Raw genomic sequence first — 17,552 nt, 5'->3', positions numbered from 1 at the left:
AGCTCTGCAGCTTCGGGCTCTGCTGGTTTGTGGTGTGACTGACTCTGTTGTCGTTCTGTTCCAACTACAGCCATAAATATTTAAAGTTGTACACTCGTCCAGAGCGGTCAGTAACCCACACTGATCCAGCACTGTGGCAGAGCTTTAGCAGCCAGTCAGACGTGACTGTGGTTCGATGCTCTGCAGACGAATGTTTTCTGTCAGGAACACACAGAGCTCAGTGTTCGTGTGGATCTGCTGCCAACGGCTCAGGTCCGATCGCGCTGGTGCTGCTTTTACAGCTGATGTAATGCTGATGTCATCTTTGGCCTGTTTTCATGACAACGTGTAGATGTGTATACTGTGTGTGTGTGTGTGTGTGTGTGTGTGTGTGTGACATGTAGTGACGGACTCTCTCTCTCTCTCTCTCTCTCTCTCTCTCTCTCTCTCTCTCTCTCTCTCTCTCTGCAGATGTGGATGAGTGTGTGAAGCCGGGTGTGTGTTTGGACGGTCGCTGTGTAAACACTGAGGGCTCCTTCCATTGCCAGTGTCAACCTGGCTTCACCACCAACCCCGAGAGGACCACCTGCCTCGGTAAACAGACAACACACACACAATACACACACACACACACACACACACACACACACACACACGTTTTCATTCCATCAGAACACAACATTACCTCTTTTTCTCAGATGTGGACGAGTGCGTCTCGTCCAGCGGTTCCGTCTGTGGGTCACGCCGTTGTGAAAACACGATTGGTTCATACCGCTGCCTCACTTCCTGTGATCCGGGCTACCGGGTGACACAGACTGGCGACTGCGAAGGTGAGTGTGTCGGCACGTCATAAACCTCAGTATGTTCAGCTTCATGGCAGAGTCAGTGATGACTGGTCATAACTTTACACACCTGGAGAGCGACATGCACAAACTGAAACCGAGGTCACTTTGTTTCGCTGTGAAACTCAACATTTCCTGCAGATGTTTCACAATAAAAGCCCTGCAGGGAAGTGAAAGGATTTGAAACAGATGGGAGACAGTTCAGAAAAGAGGGAGGACTCTTAGTGAAACATGATCAGATACAAAACATGCAGGGCAGTTTAAGATCGTTCATCTTGTCCATGTAACAAAAGGACAATGATCCATAACAAGTAGAAATGTCTAAATGTTCTCCGGCTGCTCTGGTTCACAGGCTGTGAGGACAGTTTGGAGTATGGCCTCCTCTGATATTAGGTCGTGTCCTGATCATTTCAGAGCAATGTTTACAACACAAGCATCCAACCAGATACTTCCACGTCCTGTGGTTTATTATTTAGAATTTATTTCTGTTGCCTGTTTGGGAGTGAGGGAACACACATGTCAGACAACCTCTGTGTTCCCCCTCAGATATTAATGAGTGTACCAACAAGACGGTGTGTGGGGATCACGCCTTCTGCCGGAACGTGATAGGAACCTACCTGTGTGTGTGTGACCGGGGCTTCACCTCCACCGCCGACGGAAAAGCCTGCGTGGGTACGTGATTATCCTCTCAGACATTTCACATGACATTTCCAAAGCGACGTACAAATGAGGACCCTGGTTCTCTGGTCCTGCTGCGTCCGCTCGTCTTCTGCGAGGAAGGCGCGCCCTTGTGGCTAAACAACGGAACTGCTAAAAAGAAGACAGGAGTTCTGTGCTGTGTTCTTAATGTTCTCTGACGGTAACAGAAACTGTCGACAGTGTTTTACCGTGGTATATATTAAATCCAGCTGACCAGCACACCTCTACTGGCCAGAGACAGCCGTTCCAGTGGTTCTGCAGCACTGGTATCAATATTCAAAACACTGTGTAGTATTTGATCATTGTGTGTATGGTTTTTTTATTCTCTTGATTTGACCAAAGTGAAAAAATAGCCATATTATTGTGTCACAGAAATGCTTTTCCTTCTACTTTCCTAACTTGTTAATCAGCTCGCAGCTGCTCGGGTTAGAGCACAACGTTCTCCAGGTTGGGAACCACAGCTTTAGAGAACCATACACATAGATCTTCTTAAATAAACTATAATTGTTAAACTCAACCAGTGAAATTCTCCTTTCTTCTCCTGCAGCAGAGACTGCCCCCAGCTACCCCAGCTCCTCCTCCTCCTCCGTCCATGCCAGTGTAGTGGAGGTGGAGGCGTTGCCGCCCCCCCCTCCCTGTGGCTCGTCCCGGCGAGCTGAGGGAGTGTTACTACAACCTTGCCGATCGAGGCACCTGCAGCCTGCTGGCCACCAACACCAGCCAGCAGGAGTGCTGCTGCACAGTGGGGGAAGGCTGGGGACTGGGCTGCCAGTACCACACCTGCCCCCCTACAGACACAGGTGAGATACCAGGCACACAGGTAGATCAGAGCCGGGTTGTAGTTTAATATCTGACCGTTAAAGATGTTTCTGTGTTTCTGTGCAGCCGAGTTTCTGTCTCTGTGTCCCAGTGGGAGAGGATATGTTACTACTGGACCAGGAGCCTTCAGCTACAGAGGTACACACACACACACACACACACAGGTTACAGCTGTGTGTGTGCACGCAGCTGCAGTAAGCACAGCAGTACAGAGGACCTGTCTTAACATACAGCTGTGTATTTTCTCTGCCTGTGTTTCCAGACGTGGATGAGTGTAAGCGTTTCCATCCGGAGGTGTGTAAGAACGGAGTGTGTGTCAACAACATCCCCGGATACAACTGCTACTGCTCCAGTGGATACGTTTACAACAGCACGCTGCTGGAGTGTGTCGGTATGAACGACACACACACACACACGTGCCACACCCTGATAACACACACAGTCATGTATATGATATATAAGGTTAAAAAGTATGCTGCATTACTCCAGCTCGTACAGTTACCTGTTCGCTAACCTCCACCTCCAAACAGTGATTGTCCAATCATAGCTCAGCAGGTGTGTAGTCAGAGGGAAACTGTGGAGTTACAGCTCGTGTTCAGTCAGTGTCTCTGTCTCTGTCTCTGTCTCAGATCACGACGAATGTGAAGAGGAGAGCTGTATCGGAGGAGTGTGTGTGAACACGGTGGGGTCATATTACTGCAGCTGTCCACCTCCTCTGGTGCTGGACGACACACAACGAAACTGTGTCAACTCGTCCCACCTCACCGTGGGTAAGACACCTGCCTTCCTCCTCCTCCTCCTCCTCCTCCTCCTCCATCCAGAGATTGTGAGAAGAAGGCTTGTTTCAGCACCGTCTCTTGTTATTCATCCTTCTCTCCCTCCTCCAGATGAGAACCTGTCTGTGTGCTGGCAGCAGCTCTCAGCAGACCTGATGTGTCAGAGTCCTCTGCTTGGGGCTCAGGTCACCTTCACCGACTGCTGCTGTCTATACGGCGAGGGCTGGGGGATGCAGTGTGCCCTCTGCCCCACCATGGACTCCGGTAATAACAAAAAAAAAAGTGCAGTTTCATTCTTCAACTCTGTAGATAAACTATCAGATTTCTTTGCTGCTGCTTTCACTGTAAAAATGATGATGAGTGTTTTTTTCTTTTTTCTGACAGTTACACTTTGTAGTCTTATAAAACTGAGAGAAAAGAAAAAAGCAACACACGTTGTCTTTATAGATTCAGATGAATAATTCACTCCTCTCCGTGTCTCTGCAGAAGACTATGCCTTTCTGTGCAGTACATATCTTGCGTCTCAGTTTACGAGTTTTTCGGATTCGAGCGGATCAGAGACAGGAGTGAGACCAGGAGCAGGACGAGGAGGAGGGAGCGGTACGAAGGACATGACTTATTTTAACTCTCTTATAGTTTTATTTCACCTTTTCTTTTATTTTATAAGTTTGTTAGATTTAAATTTTTTTTTTGCCTCTGTGGCTTTTTGTCTCTCATTGAGCATCTGTTTCCTTCCCCTCTCCCTTCTTGTTTCCTCCTCTCCTCTCCTCTCCTCCCCTCAGCTCCTCCACATTTCCCTCCCTTCAGCCCGGACTCCTTCCCTCCAGCTGTGGTTCCCAGCAGAGACTTCGGTCGTCCTGACTATGACGATTACTCTTTAGCAGGAGGCGGCAGGTCGGGGTTCAGGGGGAGGACACCTGCCTCCTTCAGTCTGCCGGACGGAGCCTATCGCAGGCCTGACTATGGGTGAGGATGAATAGGGACAGCATGAAGATTATTAGGACAGACAGTTGATGATATTTATAAGTATAAAGATAAAAATTAAATTGAAGTGTCCCTCTGAATATAGCCAGGGAACATTAACAGATGAATATATTGGTTGGGCTCTTGTGGCAGTGGATGTTTTTGTATTGGGTCCATCAGTGTTTGTGTCTCTCTCAGCACCGGTTATTACTCTGAAGGAGACTACGGCTCCCCTGACACCTCTCCACCCAGGCCTCCGTCTTTCCGTCTCCCGCCAGACCCGCGGGCTGAGACGGCATTCGGGGCGCGACCTCCTCCTCCGTCCCGGCCTGATGGTCCCCCTCTCAGCCTGGCCCCGCTGCCTGGAGCTCCCTATGAGGAGGAGGAGGACGAGGAGACGTGGAGGCCGGGCCCACCATTCCCTCCCTTCACTGAGAGAGGAGGAGGAGCACCGAGGAGGGTGTATGAGAGTGAGTGTACCTTAGGCCGTTTTCCACCCACCTGAGGCAGAAACATTTCTTCCTGTTCAGTATTTGGTTACGAAGTCATCACATGGATTAAAACAACTTCACACTCGTCTTGTCTTCCAGGGCGTTATGAGCCCTATGCCAGCCTGAGTACAGCAGAGGATTGTGGGATACTGCATGGCTGTGAGAACGGCAGGTGCATTCGTGTCGCGGAGGGTTACACCTGTGACTGTTACCAAGGATACGAACTGGACATGACCTCCATGACATGTATAGGTACGAAGAGACATGCATTTTAGTCCAGCTCCTACTTTTAGAACCAGGAGTCAAAACATTTTATAACCTTGGAAACTTGTTATTACACAGTCCACGATTTACATCGTAATTTAGTTGTTTGAATCAGGTCCCAGTAAAACAATAAAACCCAGTGATTAGTTCCTACTGGTTTTTAAATGTAGGCACAGTGGAACAGAAACAAGGCTGTGGGAAAATTAATGTAAATATGTATTAGGCTTCAGGTTGTTAAAGGGAAGTTTCAGTATTTTTTAAGTCCGATAAGGACACATCTTTATATATTCACCGTCCTTCTTCTCTTTGTTTTTTTCTACTCTTGTCATGATGAATTATGAGATTATGAACCTAGTCTTAAATTAAAAGTAAATGTGTGTGTTCGCAGACATAAACGAGTGTGAGGACGGCGTCAGCGTGGAGTTCCCGTGTGTGAACGCTCGCTGTGTGAACACCGAAGGCTCGTTTCGCTGCGTCTGCAGGAGAGGATACGTCATGTCTCGCAGACCAAACCACTGTGTGGCTGCATAGACCAGATCAAACCAGACTGGACTCGATCTGATCTAAACAATCTGAGACTGGACTACACAAAGGCAGACTGGGCTAGGCTAGATTAGACTAAACTGGCTATGGCTTTACTTTAGGACCAGATTTGACAAACTAGACTTGACCAGGATAAGATGTACTGGACTAAAATACTCAGGACTGCACTAAACTGGGCTAAACTAAACTGGGCACAACACAAAAAAAAATTCTTTCCAGCTTTCAGACTGGGACCAGGATCAGTTGGTGGTGGTATAAAGTGACTGTACACACAATTAATTATCTAATTTTAGTGTTATTCTTTGAAGTTGAACTGGAATTAGAATTGTGCTTAATATATGTGTATGTGTGTGTCATTTAAAATGACACTGAAGAACCGAAGGATCGTTGCTCTGCTGAAAAATGATTTGCTCATAGTTGAGAGGATTCCTTTAATACCTGAGGCAGTGAGTCCAATATCTCCCAGCTTTAGTTATATTTTCTGGCAATTGTTTGTTAGCGTGTTAGCCCGCTAGCTAATAAACAGTCAGTTTGCCTTTAAGCAAGTGAACTGGACTGGACTGGATTGCACTGAATAATCTTTGGCTGAAAGACTTAAGAGAGGAGAATAAACAACTTTACCACCCAGGGTTAAACTCAGCACTCTTATTTATCTAACACCAGTTTCTGTGCATTTAAGCTGTGTTTTTTATTCATGTCTGACCAAAAGCTCAGTTTCCTTAAGAGTGACTTCACACTAAATCCGGTGTTTGGGTCTGTAGATCACATGTCCAGTCATTTTATTAAAAGATCAGTTTCAGATTCTGGTCCCAGTCTATAGATTTCTTTACCACAGCAGATCTTCAGTTGTAGTGTAGCTCAGTCTAAACCAGTCTAGCCCTGTTTAATTAGCCCAGTGACGGAAACCAGTCTAAAACCAGATGTAGACTCTAGGCTGGCTCTGATTGGCCCTGTTTGGCCCGGTATGAGGTGAACTGAGGACCAAGCTGTGCCCAAAGTTCACGTGTATGTTTTTGACTTCCTACAGATTGACGGCCTCGACACTATCTGGATGTTGATTGTACTGAAAGGTCTGGTTGGTTATTTTCAGAGAGTTGTTGGGAGATGTGTGAAGTTGTGCAGTAGAAGAAGAAACAGTTGTGTGTTTTGTTTTTTTTTGTTTTTTTTTAGGAAACTAACCAGGCTTCACTGGGAGAGAAACGCTGACCTCAGATCAGTTCAGAAGCAACAACTTTACATTTTAACTCGACACAAAACGGAGGGAAAGACATGAGCCTCACTTCTAGGGCTTCGATTTACGATTATTTTCACTATCAACCAGTTACTTTCTCTATTTGTTGACTAATTGTTTGGTGTATAAAACGTCAGAAAATAGGGGAAAAAGCTTCTTATTATTCCCTGAAGCCAAAGGTGAAGAATATAGCAGTGTTATGACCGAGCACCAGTTTCGACCTTGATGTTCTTAAACTGTCTCATTTACACTTTGAGGCACAAAGAGATAAAACCGTCAGATACGTCATAAAAATTCAGATAAGAACAAGGAAAAGCAGTAAATCTTCACATATGGAACTATATTTACTGTTTTTGCTTAAAAAATGACCAACGATTAATCTATTATCAATACCAATAATTTTTCTGTTGATTAATCTAATTGATTAATTGACTTATCATTGCAGCTTTAATCACCTTATAGATCTCTGTCACTTATGTTCACTGAGAGAACTCAGGTGTGAAAACTAAACTTTAATATACATATAAATTTAAATATATATATAAATAGAAACAGTATTAAGTGAAACACATACCTGAAGGTTTCACCTTTAGATATAAAAAAGGAAATTGTCTTTATCAATGAGTGATTTACAGTACATAAAGTTATTTTTAAAGCAGGAGTAATGTACGTTTAATTACAAACACATTCCACATCTCGCCATTTTTCAACATTAGCTTTAGCCTGAATACAGTTAGAATATCTGACAGTGCAGCTTTCTTCTGTAAATGTCGTAAAAAACACAAAGCCAAAACGGTCGCTACCAATCAGAACCTTCCACCCGCTGTGTCAAATTAACGAGCCTGAAAACGAATTTGCTTTCTGGGCCTGAAACACTGAGTCCAAATGTCTTGGCTGATTCTTTTAATTGTATTTTTTAAATTCAGATTGTGAAAATGCTGACACAAAGCTTTGGCCACACGACCAGGATGTAATTCTGGTGGATAAACTCAAATTCTTCTCTGTCAAACAGCCAAATGTAAAGGTTCACTCGTTAATGTTGCTGAACACAGACACTCAGGACTGTCCTGCATGGTGTGACCATCATACAGGTTTACGTTCTGACCAGCAGTGGAAATCTGTTCAGGAATGGTGTCTTTCTCTCAGTTTGACGGACAGCTCTAAACACTACAATACTCATGTGTCCACTCCTGAATGTCCTGGAAGCTGCGTTCAGTCTTATTGTGTATATACTCATTGGCATTCCTCCACAATAATCCTTATTGTTACCAAATGTATGAAGCTGTTACAGCCTGTCAGAGAGTGTGTTTACTGTGTTTGTATTAACTTTCTGTTGTAGTTAACATGCTGAAACCGACACGATGAACTTTCCTCCTCAGCACCTAATGTTTGATGTATAACATGCACTGTATCTGCCAGAGACCGGCCTTACGTGTTCACGCAGGACATTTTGTAAATTGTTGAAATTGTAGTCTCTGGTGTCTTAAAATGTTCCTTTTTATGTTTAATGATTCACCTTTTTTTTTATTATTGTTGTTTGTATGACAAGAAATGAAAATATATTTGCACACGTGTTTAGTGAAACCTGTCTGTGTTTCCTCTGGTTTTTGATTGTCAGGTCTGTAGGGCAGAGAGCAGAGAGGATGTGAGGAGCTGTGAGTGAAGGTTGCCGGTTCAAATCCCAACTCTGGTCAGGGAAGGAGTGAGGTCGCAGTAAGTTACTGTTAGTCAGACACAACACGACCACAACGAGAAAGAAAACAACCGCAGAGCTTTTACTTTATTTGTGTAGCAATGTTTATGCAGGTTAGTTTTATTTTACAGTTTAATTATTTTACTGTTTACATGTGCACAGTCTTATTATCAGCACGTCAGTTGTCTGTAAAGCACTTCGCACTAACCTGTACAAGAGGCGCTCAGAACCCTCAGCAGCATCTGTTTATTTACATCAACCCACCTGTGGAAATCTGTGTTAGCATATCGCTAACATTAGCCTTGTGTACTGAGTGTTTTGTTGTGTTGTTGTTGAGTCACCTCAGGTGATGCTCGCGTGCTGACCACCTCTAATCCTCCACCTGGCTCCATAACCTTAATGCCTGCACAGTTTGTGTATATCCAGGTCTGTAAGCCACTTTATATTATAGGCCAATCTGTCCACACACAGACTCACAGCGCGCACACACACTTTCACCCTCAGGTAGTGTTAATGGGATTACAGAGGCTCACCCAGTACTGAGGCTGAAACTGTGAGCCAGCGGAATATCAGCTTTCACTTTCACAGAACGGCCAGTGCTGTCCGAAGACCCACCCCGCTGCAGGTATCCTCATTCAACACACACACACCGGCACACAGGAGTGTGAGCACTTACACAAACTGTCACAGTCTGACCTACAAAGACATAACGTACCTAAAAACGACAACAAAAAAAGAGAATTAAATCCAAACTTGCTGCTAAACGAATGAATGTGCAGCTGACAGAAAGGATTTAATTAATCATGTCAACATGGAGCAGAATCTCAAAGGAAGGTTTCCAACATCTGGTTAATCCATGAGGGCCTTCCTGATAAACTCCTCACTGAGCGCACACACATCCTGTTTATCTCTATAGGAATTTTCTTTAATAATACAAACACCACTGAACACTTCATTTACAGAACACAACAACAAATTGCAATCCCGGGTCTTACACACATCTCGTCAACATTTCCTGCGATATTATCTCACGATTTCAAATAAGTTAACATTTTTTAAGGTTTTAACTTTCAAAAGATTCAAAACATGAACACAAAACATGAATCCAATAAAAAAGAAAAAAGAGACCAAGAAATATTAACAGCAGATAAATATTCTTGTGAGGTGAAATATTTGAATAAAGATTAATTTATTACATTTTTAGCTCAAAGCTCATTAGCTCAAATAGAAAAGAGCTGAAGAAGAAACATGTTGTGTTTGTGGATGTTTTTATTTAAGGTCAGTGGCTCTGATTCAGGTTAAAATGGCATAAAGTTTTGAACTTGTTACACAGTTTGGAGGCTTCACTGTTTATTGTTGTTGTCGTTGCTGTTGTTGTTGTTGTACTGCAGTTGCCCCCTCCTCCTGCCTTTACAGGGCAGTGACAGATGTGAGCAGCGGTGTGAATGAGTGTTTTCCAGCTGTGCAGTGACAGAATGACGATGAGGTGGTGTGAGGCGAAGTCGGCGTTGACTCACCGCGGTGCTGACCCAGATCTGATGGAGGTGAGTGGGTCAGCAGTGCGAACGCCGTCAGGCTCACAGAGGGATTTCACTCAGGGAATCCAGACTTACTCCCTTTATCTCAGGATATTTTTACTCAGATTATCTCACTGCACTCGAGGATCATTTCATAGCTTTATTAATAAACTGGCTTGAAATGACAGGAAACAAACAAGCTGCTGGTGTGGGTGGTGACGTTACACCCCCCGTTATTTTTCTGCTGTAAACGATGGCGGGCAGTAACAGACAGAGTCACCGTGCTGCTTCCCGTTTGAAAGTTTCCTCACTGTAATTATCTGTATAAGACAAATTCAAATTATTGGTGCTGTTCGTGAAACACAGACAAGAATCAAACATTTTTGAGATTAAAGGCGACAAAAGTGCTGAACTGTTTCTGGAGCATTAGAACATTTATTACCGATTCATGAAAATCTGAACCTGTTGCACCTGAGTTTGAGAAACTGTCTCTCTGGTCAGAGGTGAATCAGAGAAACTGAGATTAAAGAAAACTTCTCTGACAGTTTAGATGAGAACCTGATACTTCAGAGCAGCAGAGAACTAAACTAAAGCAAACCACACTCTGTGAGACAGACAGACAGAGACAGAGAGACAGAGCGACAGACAGAGAGAGACAGACAGACCTAGTTATGCAGCTCTTATGAAACAGCAGATGTAGGTGAGACTGTTCGTCTGAGGGTGAGATTAGGACAGAGAGAGAAAGTGTGTGTGTGTGTGTTTGGTTCTCACATCTCGCTGTCAGAAAGTGCTGCTTCAGCATCCTACACACACACACACACACACAAGCACACACACAGAGCAGGTGTGTCACTGGTTTCCCTGTGACTGTGTGAGACAGATTCAAATCAGATGTCCCTTTAAACAGTGAGGAGAAATGTCCATCAGTCCATCGACAGGAAATCAGCACAACTGTGTTTGTTTCTGCAGTGAAAACAAACTAATCCTGATTAAACATGAACAGAAACGAAGATAAAACTGTCAGTAAAAAGGCTTATTACTCTCGTTACCGTGGTAACGGTACGTCCCAAAGATGGCGGCTGCAGCTGCAGTGTTTATGCTGCAAGTGTAAACAACCAAAGATGTTTAATTACCTGTCACAGAGATGCTGCAGTCACATGCGGCTAACAACGCGTCTTCCACGTTTTTATTTATTTTGGTCGTGAACAGTTGAATTTTCCTTCACATTTTAGCAGCTCGAGTTTTAAACGTTCTCTGCACAGACAGGATGTATCTCTGAGGGAGAAATATTTCAACCTTTTATTATAATTAAATGTTTTTCTTTAAAGCAGACCGTGTGAGACGTGTGTATAAACAAACTGTCTGAAGGAAGTAAAACTATCTGATGCTTGATGAGAAGATTTAAACAGAAGCAGAAAACTATCTTTAAAAGGAGCTTTTTGAAAATTCAAATCAGACTCTTTAATGCCTGAAACCAAACTAAATCATTTTGTTTTTATTTACTTCTGTGTTTATTTCCCTGTAGTTTTTTCTCTGTGAGGAAAAGCTGCAGGTCACCATCAGCAGAGAGGAGCTTCAGGCTGCCGTGGCCTACATCTGTCACTGTCCAAATCAATAGAGATGATAGAAGAAGTCAATCCCCTGGACTGGTGATGCTGCATGCTGATTGGCTGATACTGCAGGCCCTGCCCCCCCTCTCCCCCCTCCTCTGTGATGACAGGAGAATCAGATAAATAACACCACAGACACCTCAGAGCCTCAGACATCTGTCCTCATCCATCTGCAGGAGTTCAGGGAAACTTTTCCCACTTTTTCACTGGACCTTAAAGTACCATCCGAAAACTCTTTTTTACTGACTGAAAGCTGGGTGTGTGAACGCAGCACTGAGGACTGTTTTATTGTGTTTTTTTTTTTTTGTTAAATTTGTCAGATTTTGGAAGTGGTGAAGCTGATCTGGGATCAGGTTCAGGATGGAGCTGAAGGACTTTACTCTGACGGACGACTGTCACTTCCTCAGCCCACAGCGGTGAGTAACTCGCTCTCACTCATCACTGGACAGTACATTTTATTTAGAGAGCAACATAAAACCAAACACACATGAAAACAGAAGACAAAGTCCCTCCCCGGGTTACAACACAATTGAATAACTTTATGGATCATTAGAGGAAAACAAGTGGCCAAACAACAGTTTTCTGTGTTTTGATTCTCCTGCTGTTCATACAGGACATAACGTTTCATTCATAACGAGCTTCCAGTGTCAGCGATGGAGGATGGATCCACAGTCTTTGTGCAAAAATCTGTGCTAATGTTTTTTATGGCTTATGAAGTTTTTAACAGTCTGAGTTGGATAAATTTTCCACAGTTAGAAGTTTAAAATCTGTTTTAAAAGTTTAGACATTTCAGTACAAACTTCCCTGTTTGAATCTACATTAGAGCACATGACGTGTGGAGAGCCGTGTGTGTGTGTGTGTGTGTGTGTGTGTGTGTGTGTGTGTGTGTGTGTGTGTGTTTAAGTGGTTTAAAGAGTTTTCAGTGATTTTTTTTCTGGAGGCTTCACTGTTAACTGTTGTTCTTTTTTAAAAAGATATTTATGTTTCCCTCCAGCATCACTGCAGGTTAGTGAGCTTTAACTGTTCTATCTCTCGTCTTTCTCCTCAGCCTCCAGGACTCCTCCTCTTCCTCCTCCTCCTCCCCCACTGATGAAGGGTCTCCAGCCTCCTTCCTCCAGTCCTCCCCCCTCAGTCCCTCCTTCCCTCTGGACTCCACGCTCGGTCTCAGCCCTTCACACCCTGGTTTCCTCCTTCCCAGTCCGGCCTCCTCCTCCTCCTCCTCCTACAGCCTCCTCTGTGGAGCACCGGAGCCTGACTCCCCAACAGGATCTAGTTCCAGCGGAGGAAGCGTCGGAGGCAGCGCTGTGGTGTCAGAGGCTTCAGTGCGGTTTTCAGTGTCTCGCACAGACTCGTTCTCTGCGCAGGTGAAGAACTTTTTTTTTTTCCCAGTACCTGCATCATTAACAGACCTGTACAAAAATATCACTCCCAGCTGCTGTTTGATGCTCAGGTGACAACCAAAGCGATCACATCACCACGATCAGAGCCCATCGTTATCAAAGCTGTAGGGACAACTCAACCGAAGCTGTCAGATAAACGTAGAGGAGCAGAAGCAGAAAACAAAAGTTACAGAATTTATAAAAGCAGATTGACTGAACGCTGAGGGAACTGTGCAGCAGGTAGACGATGTTCAGCAGACTGTGTTTAATGAAGGTACCATGGGAGCAGACCGTGGAGATGAATGTAAAGCGCTGATAAATGTTCCAGCAGCAGCAGAGACGTCAGTGTGTCTTCTCTCTGCAGGTCGACTCCATCCTCAGGGGCGACTACCTGACATCGATGGGTGCTGTGGGGCCCAAGAGGCTCTGTCTGGTGTGTGGAGACTTCGCCTCCGGGTATCACTACGGCGTGGCGTCCTGCGAGGCCTGCAAGGCTTTCTTCAAGAGGACCATACAGGGTGAGAATAACAGGGTGTGTGTGTGAGTGTGTGTGAGTGTGTGTGTGAATTAACAAGTGAATTAATAGGCAGAGCTGATCAATACAGCAGCGCTCCCTGCATTGATTAGTGTGTGAAATCATCAGCTCACACATCAGCTGCTTGTTTCTCACTTCGGCTGGATTCAGATCAGTGAACAGCGTCCCAGGGTTCAGACGACTGATTAACTTATTGATTAACTGATAGTGTCTGATCAGACTGATCTGCACATTAAGTACGAGTTTAAAAGATCAATGGAAGCAAAGAGGGGCCATAAGGATTTGAATTTCAGAAGAATATGAAACTTGTGAAATTTAATCACTTATGAATGTTTCATGTTGAATTTACAGCATTTCTGTGGTTTTAATTTGAAAATTCAGCTGTTCAATGTGCAAAAATAAAATAAGTCAAGTTTCTAAAATTCAGCAACTATACAGAAACAATAATGCAGTGACCACATTTCCTCACAGGAAGCTTCTTCTCATGATGTTTCACGTCAGTAAACCCAGAATTAACTGAGTCAGCTGAGCCAGTGCTCGTCAATATCCTGTTAACAGGACTCCGGAGTTTAAGCCCCAATAAACACTTGTAGTGGCTGCGGAGGGAGGAGGGAGGAGGGAGGAGGGAGGCGGTGTGGGGGTGTGGGGGTGTCTGGACAGAGTTTCTATAGATTTCTGTGAGAACAGACAGGATGACAACATGGACAGAGGACAGAGAGTCAAACTGAGACAACGTAATTTAAAAGGCTTACTCTTATTACTCATGAATGAAATCGAACGGGACACTGACACGGTCTCCTCTGATGAAGCGTTTGATCTGTTCTCTGCTTAATCTAAAATAATAATAATAATAATAAAATTTGTGGTTACCCAGGCAACATCGAGTACAGCTGTCCGGTGACGAACGAGTGTGAGATCACCAAGCGGAGGAGGAAAGCCTGCCAGGCCTGCCGCTTCCAGAAATGTCTCCAGGCCGGGATGATGAGGGAGGGTAGGTCACATCAGTCCGAGACGCCTCTGCTAATATTTCTTAATGACCACAAAGAACCTTGACTTGAAGCAGGATCAGCTGGATACTAAACACCTTCTCTGTGGTCCAGGTGTGCGCATGGACCGGGTGAGAGGGGGACGGCAGAAGTACAAGAGGCGGGTGGAGACTGGACTGAGTGTTTACACCAAAAGCCCGTACAGTCACCCCGTCAGCAGCAGTGAGTTCACCTGTTACTAATAAAGCTTTTCATTCAAACTGCACATGTGAGCTGGAGACTGGAGGTTTTATTTATTTATTACCTGTCTTTCAGGAAACAAGGTGATTTCCCATTTGCTGTTGACAGAACCCGCCCAGCTGGCCGCCAATCAGGACGACTCAACCAATGACAGCAGTCTGCGGACCCTGCTGACCCTCTGTGACCTCCTGAACCGGGAGCTGCTGGTTCTGATTGGCTGGGCCAAACAGATCCCAGGTACACACTGAAGACCACAGTCGCTCTGATCACCGAGAGGGCATGTTATCCCCTGTATGCACTGACACACCTGAGTGACACCTGCTGTGCCCCGCCCCTCCCAGGTTTCTCCGGGCTCTCATTGGTCGATCAGATGTCGCTGTTGCAGAGCGGCTGGATGGAGGCGCTGTTGGTGGGCGTGGCCTGGCGTTCGCAGGGCGTGGCGGGGGAGGAGCTTGTGTTCGCCGAGAACCTGCGGCTGGACAAGACTCAGTGTCGAGCCGCGGGATTGGCCGACCTGTATGAGGCGCTGCGTCACCTGACGGCTAAATACCAGGCGATGAACCTGAGCCCCGAGGAGGTGGTGACGCTGAAGGCCATGGCACTGGCTAACTCTGGTACACACACACACACACACACACACATGAAAGTTGACATGCTGTGTGAGAAACAGCAGCAGGAACTCTGACACTGATTTACAGTTATAATAGAGGAGAAGTTTTTCTGGGGGGTCTGAACTTATTGATCCCAGAGGAGTGGTTATTGATATTGATCAGTGGCTTGAGGCTGAAGCATCACAGTATTGATTAGCGCCAGAAATGTTTTTCTTTCTGTTGTTGTTGTTCTGGAGAGGGAGCTGCTGAGTTGTCTTTATGTGTGTGTGTGTGTGTGTGTGTGTGTGTGTGTGTGTGTGTGTGTTCGTGTTTGTGGTGATGAAGATGAAGATGAAGGTGTAACACTGTGGATCACTGATGTGTTGTCAGCTCTGTGGCTCAGAGGAAGGAGGCAGCCAGTGCTGTGGTTTTGCTGGGGAATGATAACAATGCTAACAGTGCTAATGGTGGATGGGCAGCAGTGTGTTAGCAGCTAATCAATAACATCTGACCGTACTTATTAAACACCGCTGTTGAAGCAGTGCATGATGGGACACTGCTTGGTCCTTCCAGCTGAAGTCTGGTCAGTCTCCCACTGTCTGAGCCTCGGATCAATAAACTGTATTGATAGACTCAGTTCTGGATCTATAAACTGTTAACTGTCAGCTGGAGGCAACAGACAAAGAGGGTGTGTGTGTGTGCGTGTGTGTGTGTGTGTGTGTGTGTGTGTGTGTGTAGTTTAGCCTGATGTGTGTCTTAGTTTCTCTGCTCAGCCCATTAACGGTCTGAACATCAATATTTCAAACAATAGAAGATGATGCTCGTCTGTGTGTGTGTGTGTGTGTGTGTGTGTGTTTGACCGTGACCTTCTGCCATGTCCCACTTGACCGTCTCCTGACCCCTGTGTGTCTCTTCATTCATCAGACAGGAACAGTTCAGGTGTTTCTGTACAGACTCAGAATTTAAACTTAAAAAGTAAAGAGATTTTTATTAGGTTCTCGTTTTTGTTTTTCTTGTTTTTTGTTTTTTTGGGAGCAGAAACTTGTTTCCATAGATTTTCAGTAAAATAAAAAAGGTTTCATCTTTAACAAGGAAGTGAACTCATGTTTATTAAGTCAAATCTCAGTCTGAAAAATAACCGGTTACCGTAGCGATGAGATAAAAGTTAAATGGAGAATACATTATACTCTCATCTAACAGTTGATTTCATTGTCTTGATCAATTGTTTGTCTTTAAAATGTAAAAAAATAAGATAACACAATAAACAAAGACGTTTACCTTCATATGTGACAAAAAAAATAAATTCTCATAAAAAAAAAATCACTAAAACAATTAATTGATTATTCTCTGATCAACTAATTGCTGTGGCTCTAAACTACTGGAGTAATGTACTGTGACCTCAGTTCTGTGGTCCTGAGTAAACGTCCTCTGACTGACTTTCCCGTCCATCAGACGCCGACCCGGTGGACTGTCCGGACTCTGTGCAGAGGTTTCAGGACGGGCTCCACGAGGCGCTGCAGGAGTACGAGTCGTCCCGCCGAGAGCAGCACCGGGCGGGCCGGCTGCTGATGAGCCTCCCCCTGCTGCGACAGACCGCCGACCGAGCCGTGCAGGCCTTCCTGCGCCTGCACCGCCACCGCCGCGTCCCCCTCCACAAACTGCTGCTGGAGATGCTCGACGCCAAGGCCTGAAAGCTTTCCGGTCTGAGGTTTATCCTCAGGGGAGTAAGAACTTTTCTCAGACTGATTACACACATTGTTTTCAGCAACTGCAGGAAGGTAATCCATCACACTCGACATTCAGCTTCCTGTTTCTTATTTCGTGGTCAAAGACACGTATTCATCAGATTATCATAAGGTTTCCCTCTGTAGCGCTGAGAATCTCTGAACATCAAACAACAGATTCGAATGTGACCGACAGCAGATATGAAGCACAGTGTAGTTCCACAGCAGCGTAGTGCAAACTCCCCCCGAGGACCCAGCCTCAGCTCAGATACAGCAGCATCTGAGAGCAGATCCACATCACCTGACAGTCCCATACTGGTCTGTGTTAGTCTGGACTAGGTTACTGAGTTAGTTGCTGGACCTGCTGACTTTCAGGTTAATCCACACTTTCGCTCTCTCATTTTTTTTTTTTTGGTTTTGGGAAATAAAGACATCAGACGTTTGGATTCTAACCGCGACTTTAGGTTTTAGTGATTTCAGAACTGTTCGACTCTCACGATGTGAACGTTTGGTCTCTGGGCGAAGACGAACAGGAGCAGACTCATGATCAGAGCCCAGAGACAGAAAACACAGCTTCACATCTGTTCACAGCTGGAATCAGACCTTCACCTCACACCTTCCGACATCATCATCGTCAGAACCTGGACACCTTCCTTCATGTCATAAAATTT

The 17,552-nt window shown here is 45.0% G+C and overlaps 2 protein-coding genes across 5 annotated transcripts in view; both read left to right on the top strand.

Moving 5' to 3' along the window:
• LOC121187028 (latent-transforming growth factor beta-binding protein 4) overlaps positions 1-6,600 on the top strand; it is a 29,385-nt gene extending 22,785 nt beyond the window's left edge. Inside the window, 14 exon segments of the mRNA XM_041046057.1 lie at positions 451-573; positions 678-809; positions 1,368-1,493; positions 2,068-2,141; positions 2,143-2,320; positions 2,406-2,477; positions 2,602-2,730; positions 2,969-3,109; positions 3,227-3,379; positions 3,602-3,715; positions 3,898-4,081; positions 4,277-4,548; positions 4,669-4,821; positions 5,222-6,600. Of these exon segments, the coding sequence (XP_040901991.1) occupies positions 451-573; positions 678-809; positions 1,368-1,493; positions 2,068-2,141; positions 2,143-2,320; positions 2,406-2,477; positions 2,602-2,730; positions 2,969-3,109; positions 3,227-3,379; positions 3,602-3,715; positions 3,898-4,081; positions 4,277-4,548; positions 4,669-4,821; positions 5,222-5,364 (1,994 nt within the window). The 3' untranslated portion in view covers positions 5,365-6,600.
• A 5,187-nt stretch (positions 6,601-11,787) lies between these two features.
• On the top strand, positions 11,788-16,848 carry esrrd (estrogen-related receptor delta). 4 transcript variants are annotated; one of them, XM_041046293.1, is made up of 8 exons: positions 11,788-11,843; positions 12,476-12,791; positions 13,171-13,324; positions 14,216-14,332; positions 14,442-14,549; positions 14,643-14,804; positions 14,909-15,181; positions 16,610-16,848. In XM_041046293.1, the coding sequence occupies exons 1-8, from the start codon at positions 11,788-11,790 to the stop codon at positions 16,846-16,848; spliced, it is 1,425 nt and encodes a 474-aa protein (XP_040902227.1). The 4 variants fall into 4 exon arrangements, with proteins under 4 accessions (XP_040902227.1, XP_040902229.1, XP_040902228.1 ...); XM_041046295.1 differs by lacking the exons at positions 11,788-11,843; positions 12,476-12,791 and having other exon boundaries at positions 13,202-13,324; positions 14,442-14,531; XM_041046294.1 differs by lacking the exons at positions 11,788-11,843; positions 12,476-12,791 and having other exon boundaries at positions 13,202-13,324; positions 14,601-14,804.
• Positions 16,849-17,552: the final 704 nt, after the last annotated feature.

The sequence above is a fragment of the Toxotes jaculatrix genome, chromosome 9, assembly GCF_017976425.1.
Source record: "Toxotes jaculatrix isolate fToxJac2 chromosome 9, fToxJac2.pri, whole genome shotgun sequence".
Taxonomy (NCBI): Eukaryota; Metazoa; Chordata; class Actinopteri; family Toxotidae; genus Toxotes; species Toxotes jaculatrix.
The sequence above is the reverse complement of the archived record's forward strand: the minus strand, read 5'-3'. Positions and strand labels throughout refer to the sequence as shown.

What these genes read in the sequence shown, in the direction of transcription:
- esrrd (XM_041046293.1), top strand. Translation starts at nt 11,788, where the DNA reads ATGGAGCTGAAGGACTTTACTCTGACGGACGACTGTCACTTCCTCAGC. An exon ending in CAGACTCGTTCTCTGCGCAG is followed by an intron (nt 12,792 to 13,170) that starts GTGAAGAACTTT and finishes TTCTCTCTGCAG; the next exon opens with GTCGACTCCATCCTCAGGGG. An exon ending in CAGTCACCCCGTCAGCAGCA is followed by an intron (nt 14,550 to 14,642) that starts GTGAGTTCACCT and finishes CCTGTCTTTCAG; the next exon opens with GAAACAAGGTGATTTCCCAT.